This window comes from Neolamprologus brichardi, chromosome 7, assembly GCF_056152115.1.
Source record: "Neolamprologus brichardi isolate AB-2024 chromosome 7, ASM5615211v1, whole genome shotgun sequence".
In the NCBI taxonomy this organism is placed as follows: domain Eukaryota; kingdom Metazoa; phylum Chordata; class Actinopteri; order Cichliformes; family Cichlidae; genus Neolamprologus; species Neolamprologus brichardi.
This window is the reverse complement of record NC_142110.1, coordinates 16,727,749-16,751,481: the sequence shown is the minus strand read 5'-3', so window position 1 is coordinate 16,751,481 and position 23,733 is coordinate 16,727,749. Positions and strand designations below refer to the sequence as shown.

General features: G+C 39.6%; 2 protein-coding genes across 4 annotated transcripts; one reads left to right on the top strand and one right to left on the bottom strand.

Moving 5' to 3' along the window:
• The first annotated feature begins 2,003 nt into the window (after positions 1-2,003).
• Positions 2,004-5,303, top strand: LOC102790333 (B cell receptor associated protein 29). Of its 3 annotated transcripts, XM_006782594.3 has the most exons (8): positions 2,004-2,208; positions 2,617-2,723; positions 2,906-3,006; positions 3,118-3,265; positions 3,372-3,507; positions 3,765-3,861; positions 4,030-4,130; positions 4,216-5,303. In XM_006782594.3, exons 2-8 carry the CDS (start codon positions 2,632-2,634, stop codon positions 4,249-4,251), a joined length of 711 nt encoding a protein of 236 aa, XP_006782657.2. In that variant the 5' UTR covers positions 2,004-2,208; positions 2,617-2,631; the 3' UTR covers positions 4,252-5,303. The 3 variants fall into 3 exon arrangements, with proteins under 3 accessions (XP_006782657.2, XP_087700502.1, XP_087700503.1); XM_087844377.1 differs by lacking the exon at positions 2,004-2,208 and having other exon boundaries at positions 2,252-2,723; XM_087844376.1 differs by lacking the exons at positions 2,004-2,208; positions 4,216-5,303 and having other exon boundaries at positions 2,251-2,723; positions 4,030-4,196.
• Positions 5,304-5,743: 440 nt separating this feature from the next.
• Positions 5,744-23,397, bottom strand: slco1c1 (solute carrier organic anion transporter family, member 1C1). Its single transcript, XM_006782595.3, has 15 exons — positions 23,197-23,397; positions 20,146-20,300; positions 17,115-17,256; positions 16,443-16,575; positions 16,147-16,268; positions 15,059-15,205; positions 13,136-13,234; positions 12,694-12,942; positions 12,244-12,408; positions 11,410-11,605; positions 11,039-11,204; positions 10,652-10,836; positions 10,413-10,477; positions 8,328-8,445; positions 5,744-6,145 (listed from the first exon to the last, which is right to left on the bottom strand). Exons 2-15 carry the CDS (start codon positions 20,239-20,241, stop codon positions 5,920-5,922), a joined length of 2,109 nt encoding a protein of 702 aa, XP_006782658.2. The 5' UTR covers positions 20,242-20,300; positions 23,197-23,397; the 3' UTR covers positions 5,744-5,919.
• Positions 23,398-23,733: the final 336 nt, after the last annotated feature.

The window sequence follows — 23,733 nt, the reverse complement described above, 5'->3', positions numbered from 1 at the left end:
ATCATCTTGCTTCTTAGATAGATAAAGCTGGCTGTCATAAATATAGCAATGAAAATGCATACAGAATTTATCTAATAATTTTGCCTATTGGAAGCATGTGTAATGTAAATAGAACTGGTCCCCACACAGTACCCTGTGGAACTCCATGATTAATATATAAGGGAAGGACCATTTACATCTATCAGATATATATATTACAAATCACAGTGTGAAGTTTAATACCAACTATGTTTTCTAATATCTGTAGTAAAATATTGGTGTCACTGGTGTTGAATGTTGCACTGAGGTCTGACAGGCTCAGAGATGAGTCCACTGTCAGATACTGTAAGAAGATTTATCAGTACCTATCACTAATGCTGTTTCTGTACTTTGTTGCACTAAATCCTGACTGAAGCTCTTCAAATAAACCAGTTCTTAGCAAATAATAAGTTAACTCTGTGAAGACTACTAAAAGAATATAATAAGGACATTTAGAAATCGGTCAATAATTAACTAAGACAGGTGGATCAGTTAAGGGCTTTTTAAGTAAGGGTTTAGCTACTGCCACCTTAAAAGCCTGTGGTACATAGCCTGTTAATAAAGACTGCTTAATCATATTTCTAGCAAGAGAAATGTGAAGCGTTGACATTCATCTGTATGGAAATGCTGAAGTGGGACCATTAGCGTGAATAAACCACTTGAGCCCAAACTGTCAATTTACAAATGAGTTTTTTTCCCCTTTTACTCTCAGCTTATGTATTTGTAAACTGTACAATCGTGTTACAAATCACCCTACTTATTTGTACCTCGAGGTGGATTGTGCACACTGAAATGCTCTTTTCCTGAGTGGTTATCTGAACCAATACCACCTTTCTGTCAGCTAAAACCGGTCTGTTTGTTCTCGGCTGACCTCTCTCTTGAACGAAGCATTTCCATCCACTGAACTGCCATTCACGCCCATTTTTCTTTTCAATTATTCTGAGTATTTTCTATTTCGAGTTCCTGAAACATTTAAACTTGCCCAACCTGCACAATCATGTCTGTAATTGCTTGTTTTTATTTCCATCGTGTTTTTGTTTCTTTTTGTCCACATGGATGATTTGCTCCTGATCTGTAGTTGAACAACTTTATGCTCTGCACTGCTGCCGCATTATTGACTGATGGGATAACTATATGAATAGGTAGGTGTACAGGTGTTTCTAATCAAATGTTTGGTGTGTGTACATAATTTCATGTTTATGGATGCCTCCCTGTAGATGTATTATGAGTACAAACAGTTACAGTGGGTGTAGCCTCTAACATGATGTGGAGAGGAGAGCAATCAAAGCACATTCAGTTCTGCCATACTCATTTACCCGCTCTCCAAAAGCTATCACAGGGTGCAGCTGTAAAGATTTTGCTCCTCAGCCCTCCTGAGAAATGCAGTCAAAAAGGATAGCAGCCCAGTCTCTTTCACAGAGGAAGCCCATGTGAATACACTTTGCAAGCTGAGTACATTTGAGAGGAAGAAATGTCCAAAAAATCTGAAGCCTTTTTAAAGGTTACACAATAAGAGCAATTCTATCAACTAAGAAATCAATTAGCTTTTGTAATGAGCTCGTATTTCCTTATTTTACTGACACTTACATTATGTTGGTTTGTAAATAGAACCGTTTATCCACACTTTTCAATGTGCTTATATTTGATTATCACATGAGGAATTGTGTTGGATTGAGTTTAATGCAGTAATTGCAAAAGATATCCAAGTCGTCCTCCTCCAGGCGCCTCTGCAACAGCTAACTTTAATCAATATCGCCCCCTTCTGGACGGCCTTCTACTCTTCAATGAAAAGAAAAATCATTTAGAAAAGCATACATATTTATACCCGAAGTGCAAATATAAAGTCCGTTTATTTTCATTATAATATCTGGGAAAAATATCAGTTATATTTGCTTTAATGATTTGCTATAATCATATAATGATCACTGGGTAGTTTCTTTGTACAGTGACATTATGAAGGCAAACAAAAACAACTTCTTGAAATCATTCTGTCACTGAAAACTAATCTTTTGATCACTTTAAGGGTTTGGATGCAATCCAAAGGGGACTCCCTAATGAGGCCATCCGGCAGAGTTTTATTTAGGGCTGTGGGTGCTCTGAGGCTCCCCAGCAGCTGTCGTGAATGTGTGCGCGCATGTGTGCTCGTCTGGACTTTCCAGTAGCCTACTTTGCACCATACAACTTTGTCCGGTAAGCCAACAACTTTATATTTTTGCTTTGTATAGATTTATATTTCGCTGTAGGCTCCAGCTCAGCATTCAGAACAGCCGGTGATGAATGACTTGGTATAAATGTTGATATAAATGTCCCATATAGAGAAAACAGCCGAATAGCTGCTACTGTTGGCCTGCTTTGTAGGCCTGTAGACACATTTATATGCATGCTCAGAAACTCGTGCGTGGTGTATGGTTTCCTAGACAAAATTTAGATCAAAATAGAGGAATACTTGGCCACTTTCACACCCACTTCCACTTGTTTAATAGAGTAATTTAATCCAAAAGCTGGTATCTATCAGACAAATGCTCTCGTCAATGGAGGCAAAACAGATTTCCACAAGTATAAAACACTACCCATAGATCAATGTGCTTATCTCTGCAGAGAATCACAGTGGCAATGACTCTCCAGTGGACGGTGGTGGCTTTCTTCCTGTATGCAGAGATCACAGTCAACCTTATTTTGTGTGTGCCTTTAATATCAGCACAGCGGTAAGGCAATTTTAAAAGCATATCATAAGTCATCAAAAGCTTATTTAGATACTTGCTGTAAGGAGCACAATTTCTGAAATAATTAAAAAGATATATCATCCCAAACGGGCAGTTCACACAAATAACCAGTAGAGTGCATTCAAATCCTTCCCCAGCAGACCTTCTATACCTTTACATTGCAGGTGGCGTTTGATTTTCAGCTGGCGAATATGGAGCTGGTTATCTCCTTACTGGAATAAATGCTTTTTTACAATAATAATGGTCCTTATTGTTCTTTTCCTGGGTAAGCGAGCTTTTGTGAGTCGGACATAATCTCCTTTGTGTGACAGATATTAAAAAATAATAGCAAGTGTATTCAAATCCCACTTGGTCATGTTTCTGTCCGCCTTTCCAGACGCTTTACGCGAGGTGCAGAAGTATTCCGGTCCTGAGCCCATGCAAGATGCTAAAGTGAACCCAAATGTGTACGACCACGTCCACATGAAGCTTTTCAGAGCCCAGAGGAACCTCTACATATCTGGCTTCTCTCTCTTTCTCTGGCTGTTAGTGGAATTTTGTCACTTACTTTTCCCATCTGCACACCTTTCACGCGTGTTGAAGTACTGTCTTATTTTGTTGTGTTTTTTCTGTCTCGTGACTTCAACACAGTATGATGCGTCGGGTTGCCACTTTGCTAAACCAGGTTGCTGTCATCATGGAGGACAGCGCAGGTCTTCAGCCACAAATAGACAATGCTGTGAGAGCAGCTAAGCAGCACCAGGAGGACAAACTGACCCTCAAGCAAGTGAGAAACAGAGTTAATTTTTTTCTTTTTTTTCTTTCTTTTTTTTTTTTGTCAAGTAACATAATAAAAATTACTTTGCTTTTTTTTTGTTTGTTTGTTTCTGGGTCATGCCCACGCATTAGCATACTGTAGGCACACACCATGCTGTGATTTCAACAGAGCATTTTCCTATGCTTTCTACTTAACATGTGCTCTGTCATCTGCTGTTTAAATAATCAGCTTAAGATCAGTAACTAAGGAGAATCCTTTGTGCTTAGTCTTTCCTGGAAAAGGAAAAATCCATGTCAGCAGCAAAGCAACAGCTGAAGCTGGAGGTGGAAAAGCTGGCAGGTCAGCTGAAGACTGCCGAGGAGGGTGAGCGACCTAATTTAAATACGTTAATGGGAAGCTGCACCTATGTTTGCAGAGCATGTAGACAAAGAGGTCCCTTGGTCATATGGTTGTACAATAGATACATTTTGAAAAGCATTTATGATATGTAGTCCACATTTGTAATCATTAAGTGCGTATATGTGTGTGTAGCTGTTCGTAAGTCTGATGCTGATATTGAGGCAATGAGGAGGCAAGCCAAAGGTCTGGCTCAGGAGTATGACAGACTGCTCAGAGAACACCATCAACTCCAGGTAATACATGATAAACACACATCACAGAATATCTCCTGTATATTCACACTGCTAATCCCACATTGATCCTGTTTTTAATTTACAGAATCTTCAGAGCGCTGAAGACAAAAAGGATCGGTGAACACTAGAACACAGTATCAGCTCTTACTTCCTTCCATGGATATTTTTTTCTTATACCTCTCGATTGTGTGCTGTATCTAGTTTGCTACCCGACCTGTTTTTATTGTCTTTGAATCTTCATTGTTGTTTAAAGTTTGAACTGAGTGCAATAGACAAATCTTGCTATTAACTTACAGTAACTCTTCATTATGAATATGCATTGTTTCTTTTTTTACTGACTGCTAAGCTGTGTTATAAACACAACGTGTTAGTGTTACTGTAATGACTTTTATATTGTACATCAATGGGATGTACACTATAAACTATACACTATAATGGGATGTGCTGTCATGAACTTGAACATTTCACATGTTAATTGAGAGCTGTGTAATTTGAGATGCTGCTCTTAGATTTTTCCTATTTCTGTGAACATTACAAGGTGTCACTTTGAGGTTAATTTGTGGGGGATTCACAGCCTGTTGCATTATTTTAACATACACCTGAATGCTCCAGACCAGCAAACTGACAGAACTGCTTATAAAGCTAGTCAAGCTGGCTGATCAGTTAATCATGTGCATTTGATTAGCAGCTCCTGACTGCTACTTACCCTCTTATAGTAATTCCTATGAAAGCACTACTCAGTTTTCCAGAAACCTGCACAGATTCCTGTAAAAACATATACATACACATATATATAAGCTGCTCACAAATTCCATTTCACCAGATGTCTGTGAGCCATCAGCTGATGGCCGATTATCAACAAATCTCATATAATCTATGCTATTTACTGCGAAATTGGAAGCCATTTGAAAAGCACCTCCACTTTAATCTGTATGAGGAGCTCTACTCGTTCTCTGCCTGCCTCGTCTGCCTCTGGGGAAGTCTTGGGTTGTAAGACTCATATCTTCAAGTATAAAATATGGAAGATGGAAATAATCTTCTTTTAAGCTAGTGGCTCTAACTGAACTGACTTTAAGAGGGCAAACCTAATCTTGACATACTGTATCGTACTTTGGTGACAGTTTGATGGTATAAATATGAGTATGAATAATAAACTATCATGATAATTAATAATATTTCCTGAACTTGTTGCTATGATCAGTGTGATCAAGAGGCCCAGTGTTGGATATTTGTAGTAAATGATTGTATAATCACCTAGAAAAGGTGGTTTTGCCCTGTATGGAAAGGAGATACCCTTTCAATGAGCTACTCCCGCGCTCAAGCTTTGATCTACCCCTTGATCAATTGTTTCATTCAGAAGTAGAAACGCGATCCAGGTGTGAGAGACACTAGACCGACCTGTGTATGCATGAACTAAAAGCAAAGCCATGAGCACAGCACAAACAGGTGTGTTAAACCATCATATTCAGGCATCTTAAATGTTAAAATGCAAAATTTGATTTTATCAAGTTTAATCATAAAAATGAAGAACAGAAAATACAACACAATTACAATCTTTTTTTTTTCTATGAAAGTCTTCCATTCATGAAAAACACAAACACATACACATTCCAGAAATATCAGACTGTTTATAAAATGACTAATTTCAGATACCGTACATCTACGCAAATCCTTTACAAATATATATACTCTGTGTGCTATGAAAAATGTCCACAGTGTGTCTTCCTCAGTACATGTGAGGTGAGGTGCTGGTCGGGCTGAGTCAGAAGAAAAGAAGATGCGCCGAGGCTCACAAGCGAGTTTCTCTGTCGGGATTGCAGTCCAAGGCCAGTATAAACTGCTCACAATGTATAGAGCTGTTCTCCTCTTTCCTCAGTGTTTCCAACTCTGCACTCCCATTGGTCAGCACATGTTTTTCTTCTTTCCTAATATGTCTTTTGATTAGAACAAATCCCAAAATACAAAGGAAGAAGGAGACTGTTCTCAAGCCCAAAGTCAGACCCAGGTAGACTATCCTGTACAAAAAAAAAAGCAATACAGTTAAGAGTACAAATTGCTCCATCACGGTTTAGGCCAGCTCTAAGTGAAGCTACAAATCCCTAAAGGTTAGTAACTACTGGACTTTTTCCCATTCAAAGTTGTATAAATAGCATTTTCTTCTAGTCCTTTTGGAAGATGTTGTAATTCCACAATCTTAGCTCTCTACTAAAGACAGGACTTGAAATTAAGAAAAGGTAAAATTACTGCTCTTTTTATTTATTACAGTCAAAATACTTTGGTCCAAAACTGCAATCTCTCAGGCACTAATGTTAAAACACAGCCGCTAACCTGACTGTGACAAGGTCAAATCTGTAATAGCCCAGAGATGTTACTGAACTTTTTTTGCATTTTGCACGTAGTTGCAGTAACTACTGTAGCTGGTTGCCCAGAGAGTGGGCAACACCCTCAACGTCTAGGATGACCACCTTCTGTCACAAAGCGATTGCACCGGTCACCTGGTGGGAAGAAACCTGTCAAAGAATTGCAGTTCAATTTGGACCGACTGCAATCAGTCTCAGAAAGATGAGTGAAGGTTTCCAAAGAGCTGCTGCCTAATTCATGAACGCAGACACACTTCCAACATGTTGTGATCACAAGTGAAAAATACTTGTCTGCGATGCATTTCTTTCCAACAGGGGGCTTGACTCAACTGCCTGCCAAGTGATTATACTCTAGTTCCTATATTCAATTCAATTCAATTTTATTTATACAGCACCAACAGGCGCCTCGAGGCGTTTTGTATTGTAAGGTAGACCCTACAATAATACATACAGAGAACAACCCAACCATCAACGACCCCCTATGAGCAGTTTGGCAACAGTGGGAATGAAAAACTCCCTTTTAACAGGAAGAAACCTTCGGCAGAGAGGGGCGGCCAGCTGCCGCGATCGGTTGGGGAGAGAGAAGGAAGACAGGCTAAAAGACATGCTGTGGAAGAGAGACAGAAATATAAAAGCAGGGTTGCTGAGCGTCTGTGCCACTTTGTGGTTAAATTGCTGTTCCTCAGCAACTACATCACTATTTGTGGAGGAATTTCTGTTTTAATTCTGTGAGGTTCTGGGCAGACTCTCAATGCACACTTGTGGTTAGAAGTTCAAAAAGAAACTACCAGTTGTAGCCAATCTTGATCATTAACAAGAAATTAACAGGACTTGGCCTCGTCAAGTTAAAAGGTTTTGTAGAGCCATTTATTAAAAGATTTAAGTGAATGATTTAACTAAATTTAAACGAGTGCACCCAAGTTTTCTTATTTAAATGTATTAAAAATCTATCCTGTACAATCACTCCACCCTGAAAAAAACATTAAGAGTTAAGTGTAAAAGTAATACGAAAACATGTAGACGCAGACAGAACCAGGTTTGTCATTTTCAATGATTTTTCACAGTAAACAAGCAAATTGTTTGTCATTGCCAACTTGACTCCATTCAGCAGCAAACTGATACTTGACTGAATCCATCCTGTTGCCCTTTTTTCATGGTCTTGACTCACCAAAGTCGGTCTGAAGATGAAAACTGACTGAAGTGGTCTTGGACCTTGTTTCCATCTTTGAAGCAACCATTTCAAGTGCAAGGAGGTCATTAAACATGGTTGCTATCATTTTGTTGTGCAGCAGTCTCTAACCAATGGTTTCCCTAGTGTGCCTAACATCACCAGTTCACTGCTGACAGCGTGCGGTTCAGTGGTTTTCAGATTATGGGCAGAGCCCCAACAGTAGTTTGGTGTAGTGGGGGGTGGAGAATGAATCAATATTATTTTGTAATGAAAATATCTGATAGAATTCTGATGCTAATCCTTACTTAGGTAGAATTGAACTTGAATCCCTTTTTATCATTAGTGATAAAAATGAACATGTGCTTGTTTTGGTGTCTGAAGCTGAGACAAAGAAAAAGAAATCAATGCCAGAAAGTGTTTAAAATCACTGGTCTGACAGTTGTTAACAATTGTTCCTCACTTTTTATTTTGAATGCACTGTTCCTCCAGCTGTACATTTAAGATCTGCTATGGGTTCAGCATTTTAAATAAATCAACCATAACTCATGGCTGTGCGTAATAACTTGCACATAAATTGATTACAGGGTCACTAAATCAAGAGTTTGAAGGATAGCCAATCCCATAGAAACTGCATGCAAAGTTAAAATAAAGCCATCTTGCAAGTACCTGTAAGCTGAAGTGTCATATATTCTGCAAGCTCCTCTTCCTCCACACATCTTGTATCCCCATTTGAGGCAGGTCGTATCAATTATGGCTCCAAAGTATATAGGGGCAGGTATTCCAGCTGTGTTACAACATATAAAGTAACTTATGTCAGATTTTCAAGTCAAATCACGGTTCGCCTGAACACAGGTTACAATCGAAACAAGTCAGACTTCCTTACAATAACTTCGAATATTAATAATTATACTGCTAAACTGATAATTAGCCATACTAAGCTAAATACTGTGGGTTAATTTAACATAAAAAGCTATTTTTACTGGTGATCTCCAAATGTGTATCCTTATAAACAAACAGTATTCCAATAACTGTGCTCACTATACAGTGGGGCAAAAAAGTATTTAGTCAGCCACCGATTGTGCAAGTTCCCCCACTTAAAATGATGACAGAGGTCAGTAATTTGCACCAGAGGTACACTTCAACTGTGAGAGACAGAATGTGAAAAAAAAATCCATGAATTCACATGGTAGGATTTGTAAAGAATTGATTCGTAAATCAGGGTGGAAAATAAGTATTTGGTCACCTCAAACAAGGAAAATCCCTGGCTCTCACAGACCTGTAACTCTTCTGTAAGAAGCTTTTCTGTCCCCCACTCGTTACCTGTATGAATGGCACCTGTTTGACCTCATCATCTGTATAAAAGACACCTGTCCACAGCCTCAACCAGTCAGACTCCAAACTCCGCCATGGCCAAGACCAAAGAGCTTTCGAAGGACACCAGGAAAAGAATTGTAGACCTGCACCAGACTGGGAAGAGTGAATCTACAATAGGCAAGCAGCTTGGTGTGAAAAAATCAACTGTGGGAGCAATCATCAGAAAATGGAAGACATACAAGACCACTGATAATCTCCCTCGATCTGGGGCTCCACGCAAGATCTCATCCCGTGGGGTCAAAATGATCATGAGAACGGTGAGCAAAGATCCCAGAACCACACGGGGGGACCTGGTGAATGACCTGCAGAGAGCTGGGACCAAAGTAACAAAGGTCACCATCAGTAACACACTACAACGGCAGGGAATCAAATCCCGCAGTGCCAGACGTGTTCCGCTGCTGAAGCCAGTGCATGTCCAGGCCCGTCTGAAGTTTGCCAGAGAGCACATGGATGATACAGCAGAGGATTGGGAGAATGTCATGTGGTCAGATGAAACCAAAGTAGAACTTTTTGGTATAAACTCAACTTGTCGTGTTTGGAGGAAGAAGAAGAATACTGAGTTGCATCCCAAGAACACCATACCTACTGTGAAGCATGGGGGTGGAAACATCATGCTATGGGGCTGTTTTTCTGCCAAGGGGACAGGACGACTGATCCGTGTTGAGGACAGAATGAATGGGGCCAAGTATCGTGAGATTTTGAGCCAAAACCTCCTTCCATCAGTGAGAACTTTGAAGATGAAACGAGGCTGGGTCTTCCAACATGACAATGATCCAAAACACACCGCCCGGGCAACAAAGGAGTGGCTCCGTAAGAAGCATTTGAAAGTCCTGGAGTGGCCTAGCCAGTCTCCAGACCTCAACCCCATAGAAAATCTGTGGCGGGAGTTGAAAGTCCGTGTTGCTCGGCGACAGCCCCAAAACATCACTGCTCTTGAGAAGATCTGCATGGAGGAATGGGCCAAAATACCAGCTACTGTGTGTGCAAACCTGGTAAAGACCTATAGTAAACGTTTGACCTCTGTTATTGCCAACAAAGGTTATGTTACAAAGTATTGAGTTGTATTTTTGTTATTGACCAAATACTTATTTTCCACCCTGATTTACGAATCAATTCTTTACAAATCCTACCATGTGAATTCATGGATTTTTTTTTCACATTCTGTCTCTCACAGTTGAAGTGTACCTCTGGTGCAAATTACTGACCTCTGTCATCATTTTAAGTGGGGGAACTTGCACAATCGGTGGCTGACTAAATACTTTTTTGCCCCACTGTATATATCATGCTGAATGTCAGCTTGAGGGAAATGTCTGTGAGCCTGAAATTTAAATGAAGTAGACAGTGATGTATGCCAAGAACAGCAAAGGTGGTTCTCACCAAGGGTACGTGTGGCCAAGGTGTGGATTCCAAGAGCGAGAGACTTCAGCTCAGGTTTAATGCACCTTTAGAAACAACACTGTGGTATTAGACAGGACTTAACTTTTAACCTGGCAACACTTAAAGAATGACAATAAAAGAATGACATTTGTATTTCTTAGAGGGAGACGTTTCAGAACAATACAAACAACATTACAGCAAAAAGTGGCTTTAAGGCACAAAAGCAGAATATGACAGACCTGACAAGCAGCATGAAGCCGGGTGTACCCCCAAGAGAGATGATGAAGGAACTGAGGACAGACATAGCCAGGAAGTACGGAAAGACTTTCTCACAGCTGTCCCTGTGTGGACACTGACCCAGTGTGGCTGTCAAGTTGCCTGGTTGGGTATTAGCCGCCGTGAGACACTTGCAATTGTTGAACACCTGACAGAAAAGAAAACAAGGTGTAATTCAGTGATAAATGAGCTGCGGCACAGAAGGAAACACTTGTTCTGTCTGTATCACGGAAATGTCACATGCTACTCTGCGGTACGATATGAATGAAAATTGAGAATCAAGCCTGAATATCATGCTGCGTTTACTGAAAAACATGCACGTTTCATGAGGGCAGTGGTGTGTGTCTGACCGTGTTCTTGCCAGAGCCAGTGGAGGAGCTGCATCCAGCCAAACACGGGGACACGTAGGTGATCCCATTCTCTCCACACACTGGATCCCACTCTCTGCTTGTGCACGAACAATCCGAATTACAGTCAGAGATGAGAGACTGCTCCTGATAAGATAAGCCCCCCAGTCTGCATGTGACACAAAAAAAAGGCATGTGATTGTCAGCCCTTTTAAAACATCGATCAGACAAGAAAAACGAGCCATTACCGTGCATGGAATTAAGAACAGTGACAGATTAAATAAATAAAACCCCAATCCCTTTTTCTCTGAATCTACTTCCTGGTTTGATGACATTCAAGTCCACTAAGGAAAATATACAAAGGTATTACATACCCACTATATGAAACTGTGATGCCTGCGACCTTAGCGTTCTCACAGCCCATGGCAAAGAATAGGAGTGACAGAAAGTAGCCCAGTAGAGAGGTCCCAAAGGCAAATTTAGCGGCTCCCATGATAGTCAGCTTGTACTTTTTCATCACAACCCCTCCAGAGAACATCCCAAGGGCCACTGCAGGTATGTTGATCATGCCTATGAAAAACCGCAGAATACAGCGTATCCTTAAATGGATGGAGAATCGAGAAAGAACTTAAACAGGCGATATCAGGCAGCAACATCCCTCGCCAGAAGGGATCAAAGGCAGAACATTCATGTATATCAAAGCACTCTCATTTATATTTTACTTAAGTCATGTTGCGAAAGATGAAAAAAAGTTATGGTGGTTCAGAGGATCTGGGACGTATTTCTCATCAGCCGATGTACTCTTAACCTACTCGGTTACAGGGGACAAAAAGAGCAGTTTCCATTCACATCAGGGAGACATGTTAATTGGTCTGATTGCCTTAAGTGCTTTTAAATCAATGCCTGTCATTTGTCTGTCAAATGCCCAAGGACTGAGGTAAACCAGGTTGTCATCTTGAATTTGCAGCATTTACTTAAGAGGGAAGTGGGAGTCGGGGTATAAAAAATTGATCAAAAGCCAGCTCATGAAACTCTTATGATGACCATCCAGCTCACATCACTTTGCATCCTTAAATAGGTACTTTTCAGCTAAACAGCAGTGGTTCTAAACAAGCTTTTAGCTCTACAAAGATCTCACTTACAAAGATAAAAGAACAAAATAATCCAAACGAGGTAAACATTATAAATTAGTATAATATCTTGCTCACCCATGAGAAAATTGGCTTTTGAAGCTGACTGGCCGTAGTGTTGCTCAATGTATTTGGGTTTGTAGGTGACCATACCAATGAGAGAGTTGAACTGAACAATGGTCACACATAAGTAGATGGTGTACACAGGATTTCCAAGGAGACTCTTCAATGTGGGGACGAATTCTGTGAAAGGATGTTTAAATGAGTGATTTTCACTTCTTGAAGTAACCTCAGCCTTTTATTTTGATGCATCATTAAAACTATTTTGATTTTCTCACATTGACAAGAAGGAATAAACTTCTATTTGTGTTTACTGTCGACAGAAATGACAGTATTATATATACTATAGCAGTAAAACAGATCTTAGAGCCGTTAAGATTCCATTAATTGCACGCAGTCAGTTTAATAATACGGTTAAAATGGAAAATCAACATTCTTTCATAAAGCACACTGTGATCACTATCCTACCACTGGCCATCAGATGTAAATTAGCTGGCTCCTCGGGTCTGAACATGTGCTTCAAGCCTGGGGAATCTTTAATAAATCTGGTTTGCTCTGGTGTGCAGTTGGTGTCATGCTTTTCCACAGGCACTGGCAGTGATTTTGGCAGGAACCAGAAAGGAACGGCAGACATCAGGGTGATGGCACCAGCAATGAGATAGCCCAGCCACCATGCGCCAACCCAGCGGGCATCGCCAGGAGTAATAGTGATAGTTTCTGTAAAGACAGAAGCACATTGTTGGCGCTGTTCATTCTTTTATGATTGTAATTAACCACAATTATGTATTTACTAAAGTCACATGCTCCTTAAGCACTTGAGTTGAAGCAAAAATGATTACTTTTTACTTTTACTGATTACTTTTTCAAATTCTTACAGATGTAGTTGATTGTTAGATGACATGTTACTCACCCATGTCCACATATCCAATGTCGACATAGATTTTGGCACACAGGGACCCCAGCAGGTACCCAAAGACAGGACCAATTATTGATATTGTCTGGACACAACCTGAGACACACAAAAAACACCTACTTATAGCCTAATATATGTTGGGTTCATCTCTGTATCATTAAAAAAAAATATTGTTCATTATATTATACAGTACAGTCAACTTATATCAGAACTCTAATTTTTAAAGAAAAGCCAGGTGGCAAGATCCATCTAATCATAATGGATTACATTATGTCCTATGAACAAAAAGAAATCAAACTGTACTGGATAGTTTAGTAAATCTTCTTAAAACTTCTGAAAACTGAAAATGAAGAGAGCCACTACAGGCAAAAACAGTGTAACTGTAGTCAGGCACCGTTAGTTATATGATGGAGCAGCTGTATGATGATATTTAGTGTTTTCTAATAAAGATGCATTAAGTTTTTTTTTCTCAAAATGAGCTTTCTTTCCCCTCATACTCTGAACTTGACATCTTTGCTTTGGTTGTGCTTACATACAACAAACGTTCCAATTTTATTCCTACAATAGGAATGGCTCAAATACCCTGCTCAAAAAATTAAAGGGACACTTTGAAAACATGTCAGATCTCATTGGGGGGAAAATAATCTGGATCTCTATACTGATATGGACCAGGTAATAGGTTAACAAAAAAGAAATATGCCAAATTGCTTCATGGAAAAGAGTTATTTTCAGAGTGACCAAATGATGCAGGAGGCTCGTCCATTTTAGTAAATGGCCTGTATTTGTATAGCGCTTTACTAGTCCCTAAGGACCCCAAAGCGCTTTACACATTCAGTCATCCACCCATTCACACACTGGTGATGGCAAGCTACATTGTAGCCACAGCCGCCCTGGGACGCACTGACAGAGGCGAGGCTGCCGGACACTGGCGCCACCGGGCCCTCTGACCACCACCAGTAGGCAACGGGAGAAGTGTCTTGCCCAAGGACACAACGACTGAGACTGTCAGAGCCGGGGCTCAAACCGGCAATCTTCCGATTACAAGACGAACTGCCAACTCTTGAGCCACAATCGCCCATTTTGCCAAAATTTCAGCTCATAATGGTGCTCAGTAGTTTGTATGGCCGCCACGTGCTTGCAGGACAATACTAGTGCATGCTCCTAATGAGACGGCCAGGTGCAAATTGGCAACATTGGATGAACCGAAGCATAATAGCTCCTAGATTTTTTTTATTGGATTTAGCTCAGGTGTGTGAAGGGGGCAGTCAGTGGTGTCAAGTCCTTCATCCTCCAGGAACCGCCTGCACACTCACCACATGAGGCCGGGTACTGTTGTGCACCAGGAGGAACCCAGGACTGACTGCACTAGAGTCTGATAGTAGGGCCAAGGATTTCATCCTTATGACTAATGGCAGTCATGGTTATTTTGCGTAGCCTGTAGAGGTCTGTGCATCCCTCCATGGATATACCTCCCCAGATCATCACCGACCCACCACCAAACTCATGCTGAACAGTGTTACAGGCAGTATCATGTTCTCCACAGCTTCTCCAGAACCACTTTTCATCTGTCACATGAGCTCAGGGTGAACCTGTTCTCATCTCTAATAAGCAGATGTTCGCCTACCTGTGCAGTCTCTGCAGTATATTATTGTTTAAGTTCAACTTAAACAACATTACAAAACTGTTTTTTTTTCAGCCTGTTGACAGCACTTTGGGGTTTTTTTTATTTCTTTTAAAGACATCCAATATTTCCCTAACATGAAAGCACAGTGAAACAAGAATATTCCTATTACAGAAATCTATAGAAGGTTAACTCATCTTTAGTAGTACCTAATTTTCTAGTTTCAAAATAACCTTCCAAAAAATTTCTAATAAAAAAAATTCCTATCAAAGCTCTCAGCTGCAACGAAGGTGGATTACCAATATAGAGAGCAGCATTATCGGACTGTGCGTAGTCATCAATATAGGAGATTCCCAAAGGCTGCACTGGAGTCTCTCCAATCCCACGCAGGATATTTCCCACCAGGACATAGATCCACATGGAAACACTGGACTCTTTTTCACAGCCTGCAGTTTAAAAACAGCAGTCAGAATGTCAATGACATAGAGCCTTATGCAGCTCATGATCCATCTCAATTTTGCAGGTTACTGGCCATAAAACAACAACTGTGACCTTGAGCTTGACCTTGAGAACAGTTTGGATTATGACACACGTGGTGACTGTTATGTGTAAGATTGGTTGAATTCTGAACAATACAATAGGAAGACTTGTGTGATTTATGAACGGCCTCGCCATCTGCCAGATGGGCCGAAACTATACATTATGATTTACACTAACAAAACATTGATGAAAAATATTCTATTATCACAATAAGTCAACATATCTTACTATAATCCCCGCAATATCTCTCTGTTTGTCTGTATGTTTGTTTCTTTGTCCCCCAACTTTGCCTGCACTATCAGAAGTTGGACACACACTTGGTTAATCTTAGACCCCTGAAGGTTCTTATCAGCATTAGATATTTTGACATCAACATTTAGAAACTACCAAGCAACAGGCTAAAAGGACCTATTTTTGGCCCTCATGCACCTACAAAGCTTTACGTAAGTATCCAGTCATTTTAATTTCATGCCGATAACTTCTCATATCTGCATATATATTCAAAAAAGCTGGCCTTTATATGATATAACACCATCACATTTCCTAGAAACTTCCCTATAATGGACTAAAATGACCTTTTTGCATTTATGTACCTATAGCACCTTATAAAAAGTACTGTATCATTTTTATTTCACAGCCAACAGAATGAATAGCCTACTCATTTAGTACTATAGCATGGATATGTGCAAGTTATCACAATTCATAATCAAAAATGACTTAAAACATAAACATGCATATGCTGACCTAGCAATGATGCTAGCACAAACAGTATCTGCAAAAACAAAGTTCAACCTTAATCACATGTTAAAGCAATTGTCATAAACAACATAAATGTTTTTTGCCTTACCTCTAGAAGGCAGTATAAAGGGTCTGTCACCTGCCCTCAGGGACTCAGGTGAGCTTGCCGGACATGGAGAGAGGTTATTGGTCGAATTCACTGAAGATCTAATTGATGTTTCGATCTTATAGCTGCGTATAAAATACCAATGTGACTGTTAAACAAGGGAAGGGAGAAAGCACCAGGTATTATTAGATATTCACAATGTGAAGCACAAATACATCAGAGACTACAGAGATCAAAGTAATATGTGAATGGAATTTGTGAACAGCGATGCATGCATTCAGACACTGCGCTTTGCCTACCGGCCAATGATGAAATGAGGCATGGCAATCAGGAAGGTTCCAAAAGACATCAAAATACACCCGATTGCTATGATCTTGGGTCGATGGAGCTTGGCACAAAAATAACTCACAAACGCAATTACCAGCAAATTCCCTACAGGGTTAAGATGATCAGAAAAGAAGACGGAGAGGAGTCAGAGGCATCAAACATGAGATGTACTGCTCAGAATCATAAATCATGAAAAGTCTCACTAACTACATCATACACATGATGTGTTATCTTTGATAAGCCCTGATTCTGATCTACAAGTCTGTAACGACATAAACCATTACTCCAAGTCTGCATACTGTGGCTTAAAACTATTTTTCACTCTTCAATAGTCAGTTAGGTATGCAACAAGGCAACTATTCAAAGCTTAAATGAGATGGTTGTATGCAATGGTATTGGGAATATTAACATGCCGTCATAATATTACTGGCTCAAGACCTCACAGTATTCCACAGCATAACTAAGGAATGGTTTCGAGTCACCTGATCCAGTTCTAACTATAAGCTTTTTCACCCATCTCTACTTTTAAGCCTCCTTTAAGCACTCTCGCTGTAGCATTAGTATCATAAAAATACAATAAATAGAGAATAAACAAATACAGCCAATAAATGCAGAAATGTACAGAAAGAGCCTGAGAAACTCACCTATTTCAAAGCTGCCGTCTATGATGCCAATCAGATAGCTGGGGATATCAAATCGCCTTTCTAGCTGTGTAATTGTGCTCTTCATGTAGCTGCCAGATAAAGCCTTAGCAAAGTAAGCAAAGGACAAGGCTGCAAGGAACATCTGCAGAGACACAAAAAGAAAAAAACAATACGATGTCAGACAGACTGGCTCTGATATGGATATGTGATTGTTTTTGAGTTTGACTGCAGTCCAAACATCTCATAATTTCATACTTTCATTTTTCAGGCGCAGATTCAAATACAACTACAAAATAAAAATGAATTTCCGGATGAAGTTTGACTAACAAGCAAAAACACAAGCCTGCACTAATTAACCTTAAACCTATCACAAGACTTAGTGAATGTATTTCTTTTATACGGGTGTTTTAAGGCTTTATTATGACAGAGCAGTGGAGAGAAAAGCTAGAAGAAAGAGTGAGGGAAGACACAGTAAACAGCTGGGGGTGGATTTAAACCTGAGCCTCTGCAATAGCCTTATATGGGCATATGGGATATGGGTTGCATGCTGAACCCAGTGAGCTACAGCAGCGCACGTGAATGCATTTCTTTGGGGATACATGTGTGTATGTATGACATGAATTTGCAGTTCAGATACATCTTTATAAAAGGGCAGCTGGCAATATGCGCTGGGCCAGAGAGTGTATTGAGCACCCCCCTTCTTCTGCTCAGCCGCCTGTGGACACTGACAGTCAGTCACAAAGGGAGGATTAGAGAAGCCAATCCCACAAGGACACAGACACATCCTTGGACACATAATTGGAAACAGGTGAGCGGTAACCATAGCCTGCACTGTAAGGGATTAAAAATAGTGAAAGCAGAAAAGACTGCATCCAAACAACAAACTGCAATGCATTATAAATGCATTATAATAAATATGTCAATATAACCTATTTTCTACTTGTCCAGAAATATCAAATTCTTTTCACTTTGTTTTTCATACAATTTAAAGTTATATTTTAAAACATAATGATTGCATAACAGACAAAATTATCATAAATAGGATCATTATTCACACCCCATACAGGACATCACAATAAATGTGCAAAACACATTCATACTAGCTGGACAAACTCCCATACACGTTCGAATATCCCCGAGACAGTGCCAGCCCAGTGATCCATGGCCACAGTGAAAACTGCATTGTTCCTCCAAAGGTCAACTATTGTATAAACTCTCTTCTTTAGTACCCCTGTTACAGACGTGTATCATTCAGTAAAAAACCTCCACAAGTCTCTGCAAACCCAAGCTAGATCCTTAAGGAAACCATCCACATCCAAGGGCCCTGCGAGCGTACTTGTTTCTTTTTCTTTTACAATGACCTCGGCCCTAATAATTAGCAGACTCTCGTTCCTCTACTGAAGGCATTGAGGACATCGTATTGCTTTGTCACTATATCCACATTTGAGCAGCAGCACTCCATCCACACTTACTTTACTTTACTCTCTTACTTCCATTTCATATGCTTCCCTTTGTATTGCACACTGTGAAAAATAATGTACTCTGGACTTTTCCTTTTTAGCAAAAGAAAACGAATTGATTCAAACGAATCAATTTTCACCATTAACACTTTTCTATAGAAACTGACCATCAGCCGGGAGCTTATATATACCAACACAGTATAAATATGGTACAATGTACATTTTAAAAATTAAGGAATTTTCTGTATTAATTTCTTAAAAAAATTTTTTTAACCTATATTTTTTAATAACACATTAAATTTTACCATTTAACATTTATTGAAACCTCTATTAAAAACAGATAATATGCTTACAGAAACTTACAGAAATGTTTTGTACATTGAAGGAAAGGTAACGTTTCACATAAAAAAATCTTAACACCAATTTAAAAAAAAAAAACCTGAAATTCGGATAAGCACTGAAATTTCTCCACAAAACTAAAGCCAAATCTCTGGTGGCCTGTCTCTGTAAATCATCGCTAGACAAATGAAACACATTTCAACAAGAATTTAAACGAGAGTTTCATGTCGTAGCAACGGCAACTGGAATATTCAGAGTGTCTGCAAGTGACAAGGAACACATGCACGTAGGACAAGCCTAATCTGAGATTAACAAGCATGGAGACTGCTCAGATCAAAAGTATGCAGAACGCTTGTATCGGTAGAACCAGCTGAGAGGTTTGTTATAGCTTTACTATGCAGAAATGGAAAGCACACACAGAGGGAAAAAGCAGCATTACTGGAATTCCATGTAACTGTTTCTTGTAGTTACCTAAGCAGTTCACTAAGCAGCTTTTTAATTATTGCTCAGTGTGCCTCATAATCCAATAAAGAGGCACAAAACCTCCTTTCAGACCTCTTTTACAAAAGCACAAACTTTGTCTAAGAAATTTTTCACAGCGACTTAATACCAAGTCCAAAGGGCACCGTGAGCTGTTGCACTAAACCTCGCATGGTCATTAACAAGGCTTACATGCCCTACACTTAACTCATATTTTAAGTGGGTGTTTGATAGATTCGTCAATACAGAGAAAAAAGTGTGATAACGTGTTTTTACACAAACTGGCTGAAGAGTTATCTCGAGTACTAGCATTTACTTACACGTGAAAGCACATAAATGAATGCCGCCAACTAATGAATCTACTCTGTGTCTTTTAGACGCACGTGATCCCACTTGATAGAAAGAGAGAGAGATTTGTGTGCACCCTCTAGGCCAGTCAGATGACTTGGGAAAATGACAAACATGTGGGGCCTTTGTCCTTTTTGGCTGAAATGATTTCTACGTGTTCATATGACTTTTCTCTGGTAAACAAAACCGTCTCCGTTGGCTGGTCTCATGTGTAATTACAGGCTTTATAAAAGAAATGTAGAAAGGAATGTCCTCCCAGTTTGATGTTTGGACTTTTTAAGAATGAGAACAAAAGAATTATAATTTTTTTTTAGTATTTAGAAATTAAAAATACACGATGCCAATTTTTTGTGAATATTGACTCACTTAAGATTGTTTTCGGTAAGAGGGAGAAAGTAGACTACCTTCAGATTTGGGTGACAGGAGTTTTTCACTGTGGAGGAGTCAGGGTTGTTGTCCACAATCCAGCTGTCTGTGGCTGTGTGGTCCATTTTCTTCATAGCAGCCTCCTACTGTGGTTTCTTTTTTGATGACTTACTGTAGCTGTTCTCACTTGGGCCTATTGGAATGAAGTCAGATTTAGAGATTACATACCAAGCCAGTATTGTGCAACAACAATCAGTTTAGTCTAGTTTAGTTTATTAAGATCCCCATCAGCTGCTGCAACGCAGCTTTACATTTTGACAATGCAAAGGTCTCATATCAGGGTAAGCATTGATAACCTAACCTTTGCACAGATAAGACTGATTTACCATCATTACTACAGTGCACAGACAATATTTCAAATTCATGTTGCCATTTTTAACACTGGTCAAAAGTCAGACCAAATCCAGTTCCAATTATTTAATCCAGTTTTACTGGTTTCTTGTATTATCTGCATTGGTAACAAATTCAGTTCTTCCATAGCCTTATACAAAACTGTTCTTTTGATTGAACTGGTTCTTGGTTTGGGTAACAAAAATCGAACTAACCTAACTAGTAGCATATTCTGTCTATACTGAAATACAGTTTTTATACAAATGAATTACTACCTTTGTAACAATAATATTTCTAATAAATACAAGTAAAGAATAAAGAAATCTAAATTTTACAATTAACTGAATTAAGACATTTATGCATTCTTACAATATTTGTTCTACGCCCACAACCACTCAAATCATTTTTGCTGCCTTATTTTGTAACATTTGCAATTTCTTAATCCGTTCCATTGTACCACCCGACCATACTACTGGATTTTGCATGGATTTTGGTGTCAAAGACCTTGCATGGCATTTAACTATAGAAATACCATTTCCTATTTTAGCAGTTATATTAGTAATATATGCCCTGTCCAGGAATATTTATTGTTAAGGGTTATTATAGCTTAAAGAAATAAGTGGATAACAGCATTTGCAGAGTCCCTGGTTCAATCCTGGAAGGAGACACAAATCCCTTCGGGCTTACATCATGTGGGACAACCTGCTGGGGTGACATCTTATGAATAAGGAAGCAGATGAAAGTAGCTTTTTAAGTAACTTAAAGAAATACTCATAAAATGACTTGTACAAGCCTGCTATGAAAAATGTAGGGGACAGCCCTATATGCCCTTTTTTGAGACTTGATGCTGGCATCAAATTAAGAATTTGTAAAACAAAACCACTTCTAAGTTTCCACATTTTTATGCTTAAATTCTTCCTTGATCAACACGAGACTTACAAGACCTACAAAATCTCCAGAACAGATAAATTAATATGTGTGTGGTATAAATGTGACTATTAGTTAGATCTAGTCAATCAATTTTTGTCAAATTTGTATACCAAATTTCAATCAAATCTTCTTTCAGTTAATTGTTCTTATTCATGATTGTTAGCTTTTTGAATTACAAGAATGACTAGTGCAATTCCTTGAATGGTATTTCAAAGGGGAAAAAAATCCCCATACCCTTGTTTTTTTTAAAAAGCGGATAAAGACAATGAATGTGTGAGCCACTCTCCAAATGTCTCCGTTAGGTAAGCATAGCGAATTCATCTGACAGTCTTCAAAACAGACTGCAAATAATATTTAAAGTAAGTCAAGCAGAAGAGCAGCACTCGTTCTTAAACACTGGTGACATTATGTTAATGATTTCATGAAGCAAAAAAAGCAGTGTTTTCATAATGCGAGCACTATATGACAGTATATAACTGCATTCACATCAGCAGGAACAACAGCTCATTCATGAAGCTAATGGAAAATACAAGCAGCTGATTTATGGATGAAGGGCAGCTCAGTAAATACACCAAATTGGCTATTTCATCCTGGGGAGACGAAGAAGCAACTACTACTTGGTGATATAAAAATATAAAGAAAAAACCTTAAAAACCTTGTGTGTGGCATGTGGTCTAGTGTTACAAATGATACAGAATGAGAGACAGCAAGGCCAGGATGCTTGTTCAGTGATGTGAACTTCTCACTGAGTGCACTGAACCATAGCATGGCTTTGAACTACTCCGCCTTTCTGTCTTACAGAAAAAAAAGCTGAGAGGGCTGAAGATGTAAAGGCTTAAACACTCACTCAACAAGGACAGACATTCAGTGGAGCAGCAGTTTCTTTTGACACAGCTAGTCTGGAAACTATACAAATGCCCACACTCGTGTTTTGCACTGGCAAAGCTACATTTTCTTTATAAAACCTCGACCAATTAAGGTTGCACACACATCAAAGGTCCCCCTGTGTGTAATGAAAGGTTTCTCAATCATTAGTGTGCATAAACATCCACAAAATCCCCAAAACATTTCATATATTTGGCTTGAAGCCTGTTTAAGTTTCCTCCGATAGAGATGTTGATAGGAAGCATTCCTTTTGTACGATCATACCGCCTTCTCTCTAAAGGTCCTGGTGAATCCAAGTGCCATGTGTTGGCAGGTCCTTTATTGAATCTCAGTGATTAATGGTTACACACCTACATAAATTGCATTTCTGATGCTACAAATATCAGTGATATGAATGTGTAAGGCTCTTCTTAAAGTCTTTGCTCTGTTACAGTTTCACTGTGGAAAAACACACCAGGATCTTTTGCGCTTTCAGTCGCACAAGACAAATGATCACCGAGCGAAAAGCAAACACTTTTAATCAAGCTGAGCTCAAAACGCCGAGAAACTTCAAATGATGGTAAGCACGTGACCCCTGTTTAATTATCCATCGGTGGCAGTGCGTGCAGGTTGATTAATCACTGTGTACTCAGTAAGCTTTCACCGAATTCTCCAAATCACCTGCTGTTCTCGCAGACAGCTGTGTGCACTGCACCATTTAAGTGTTTGATGATGCACAGTTGAAGCTGTTTTCTGTTGGGGCTTTTTTTTTCTTGTCACTTAAATCTACAGCTATTATTATGCCGCTCATTATCCACTAAATACACACATACGTCAAGAAATGAATATTCCCATTCTCATGAATGACTGGGGATAATAACTCGAAAGAACATCATGATACTTACCCAACTGTGGGGGCTTCAAAGCTTTCTCTCCCAACGACGTATTTGAGGCTACTTCTTATTCAGCACACAAAGAGGAGATGAAATGACATCCAGTGGTTTAAAAGAAAATCTTCAGTCTCTCCTCATTAAGTCGCCTACACTCACACGGTGCGCTCTTAGGCTATGAAGGGAGAACAGCGTGGAGAACGGACACGGTAGACACTGACCACGATCTTCGGTGGAGCACGCATATACCCTGAACAGAGCCGGGGAGGGGGGGGGGGGGGGGGGGGGAGCAAAACTATGCCCAGCCTGCGTTTCATTGAGCCCTGGTAATCTGCAGGCTGTCAAACGTTACATATGGGTGCATGAGTGCAGGTAGGTAAAGCAACCCATATCACTAAGTCGTGAATTTCTGCGTTGAATATCTAATAGGTTAGACCTGTTGTGACGCAAATTTGCCGCAAAAAATGCAACAGCCGCTCTGCTTTTCACATAATTCCGCTCAAAGAGTGCATGGATTGTTTGCCAGTGGCTTCCAGTCGCTGAACAGTATGC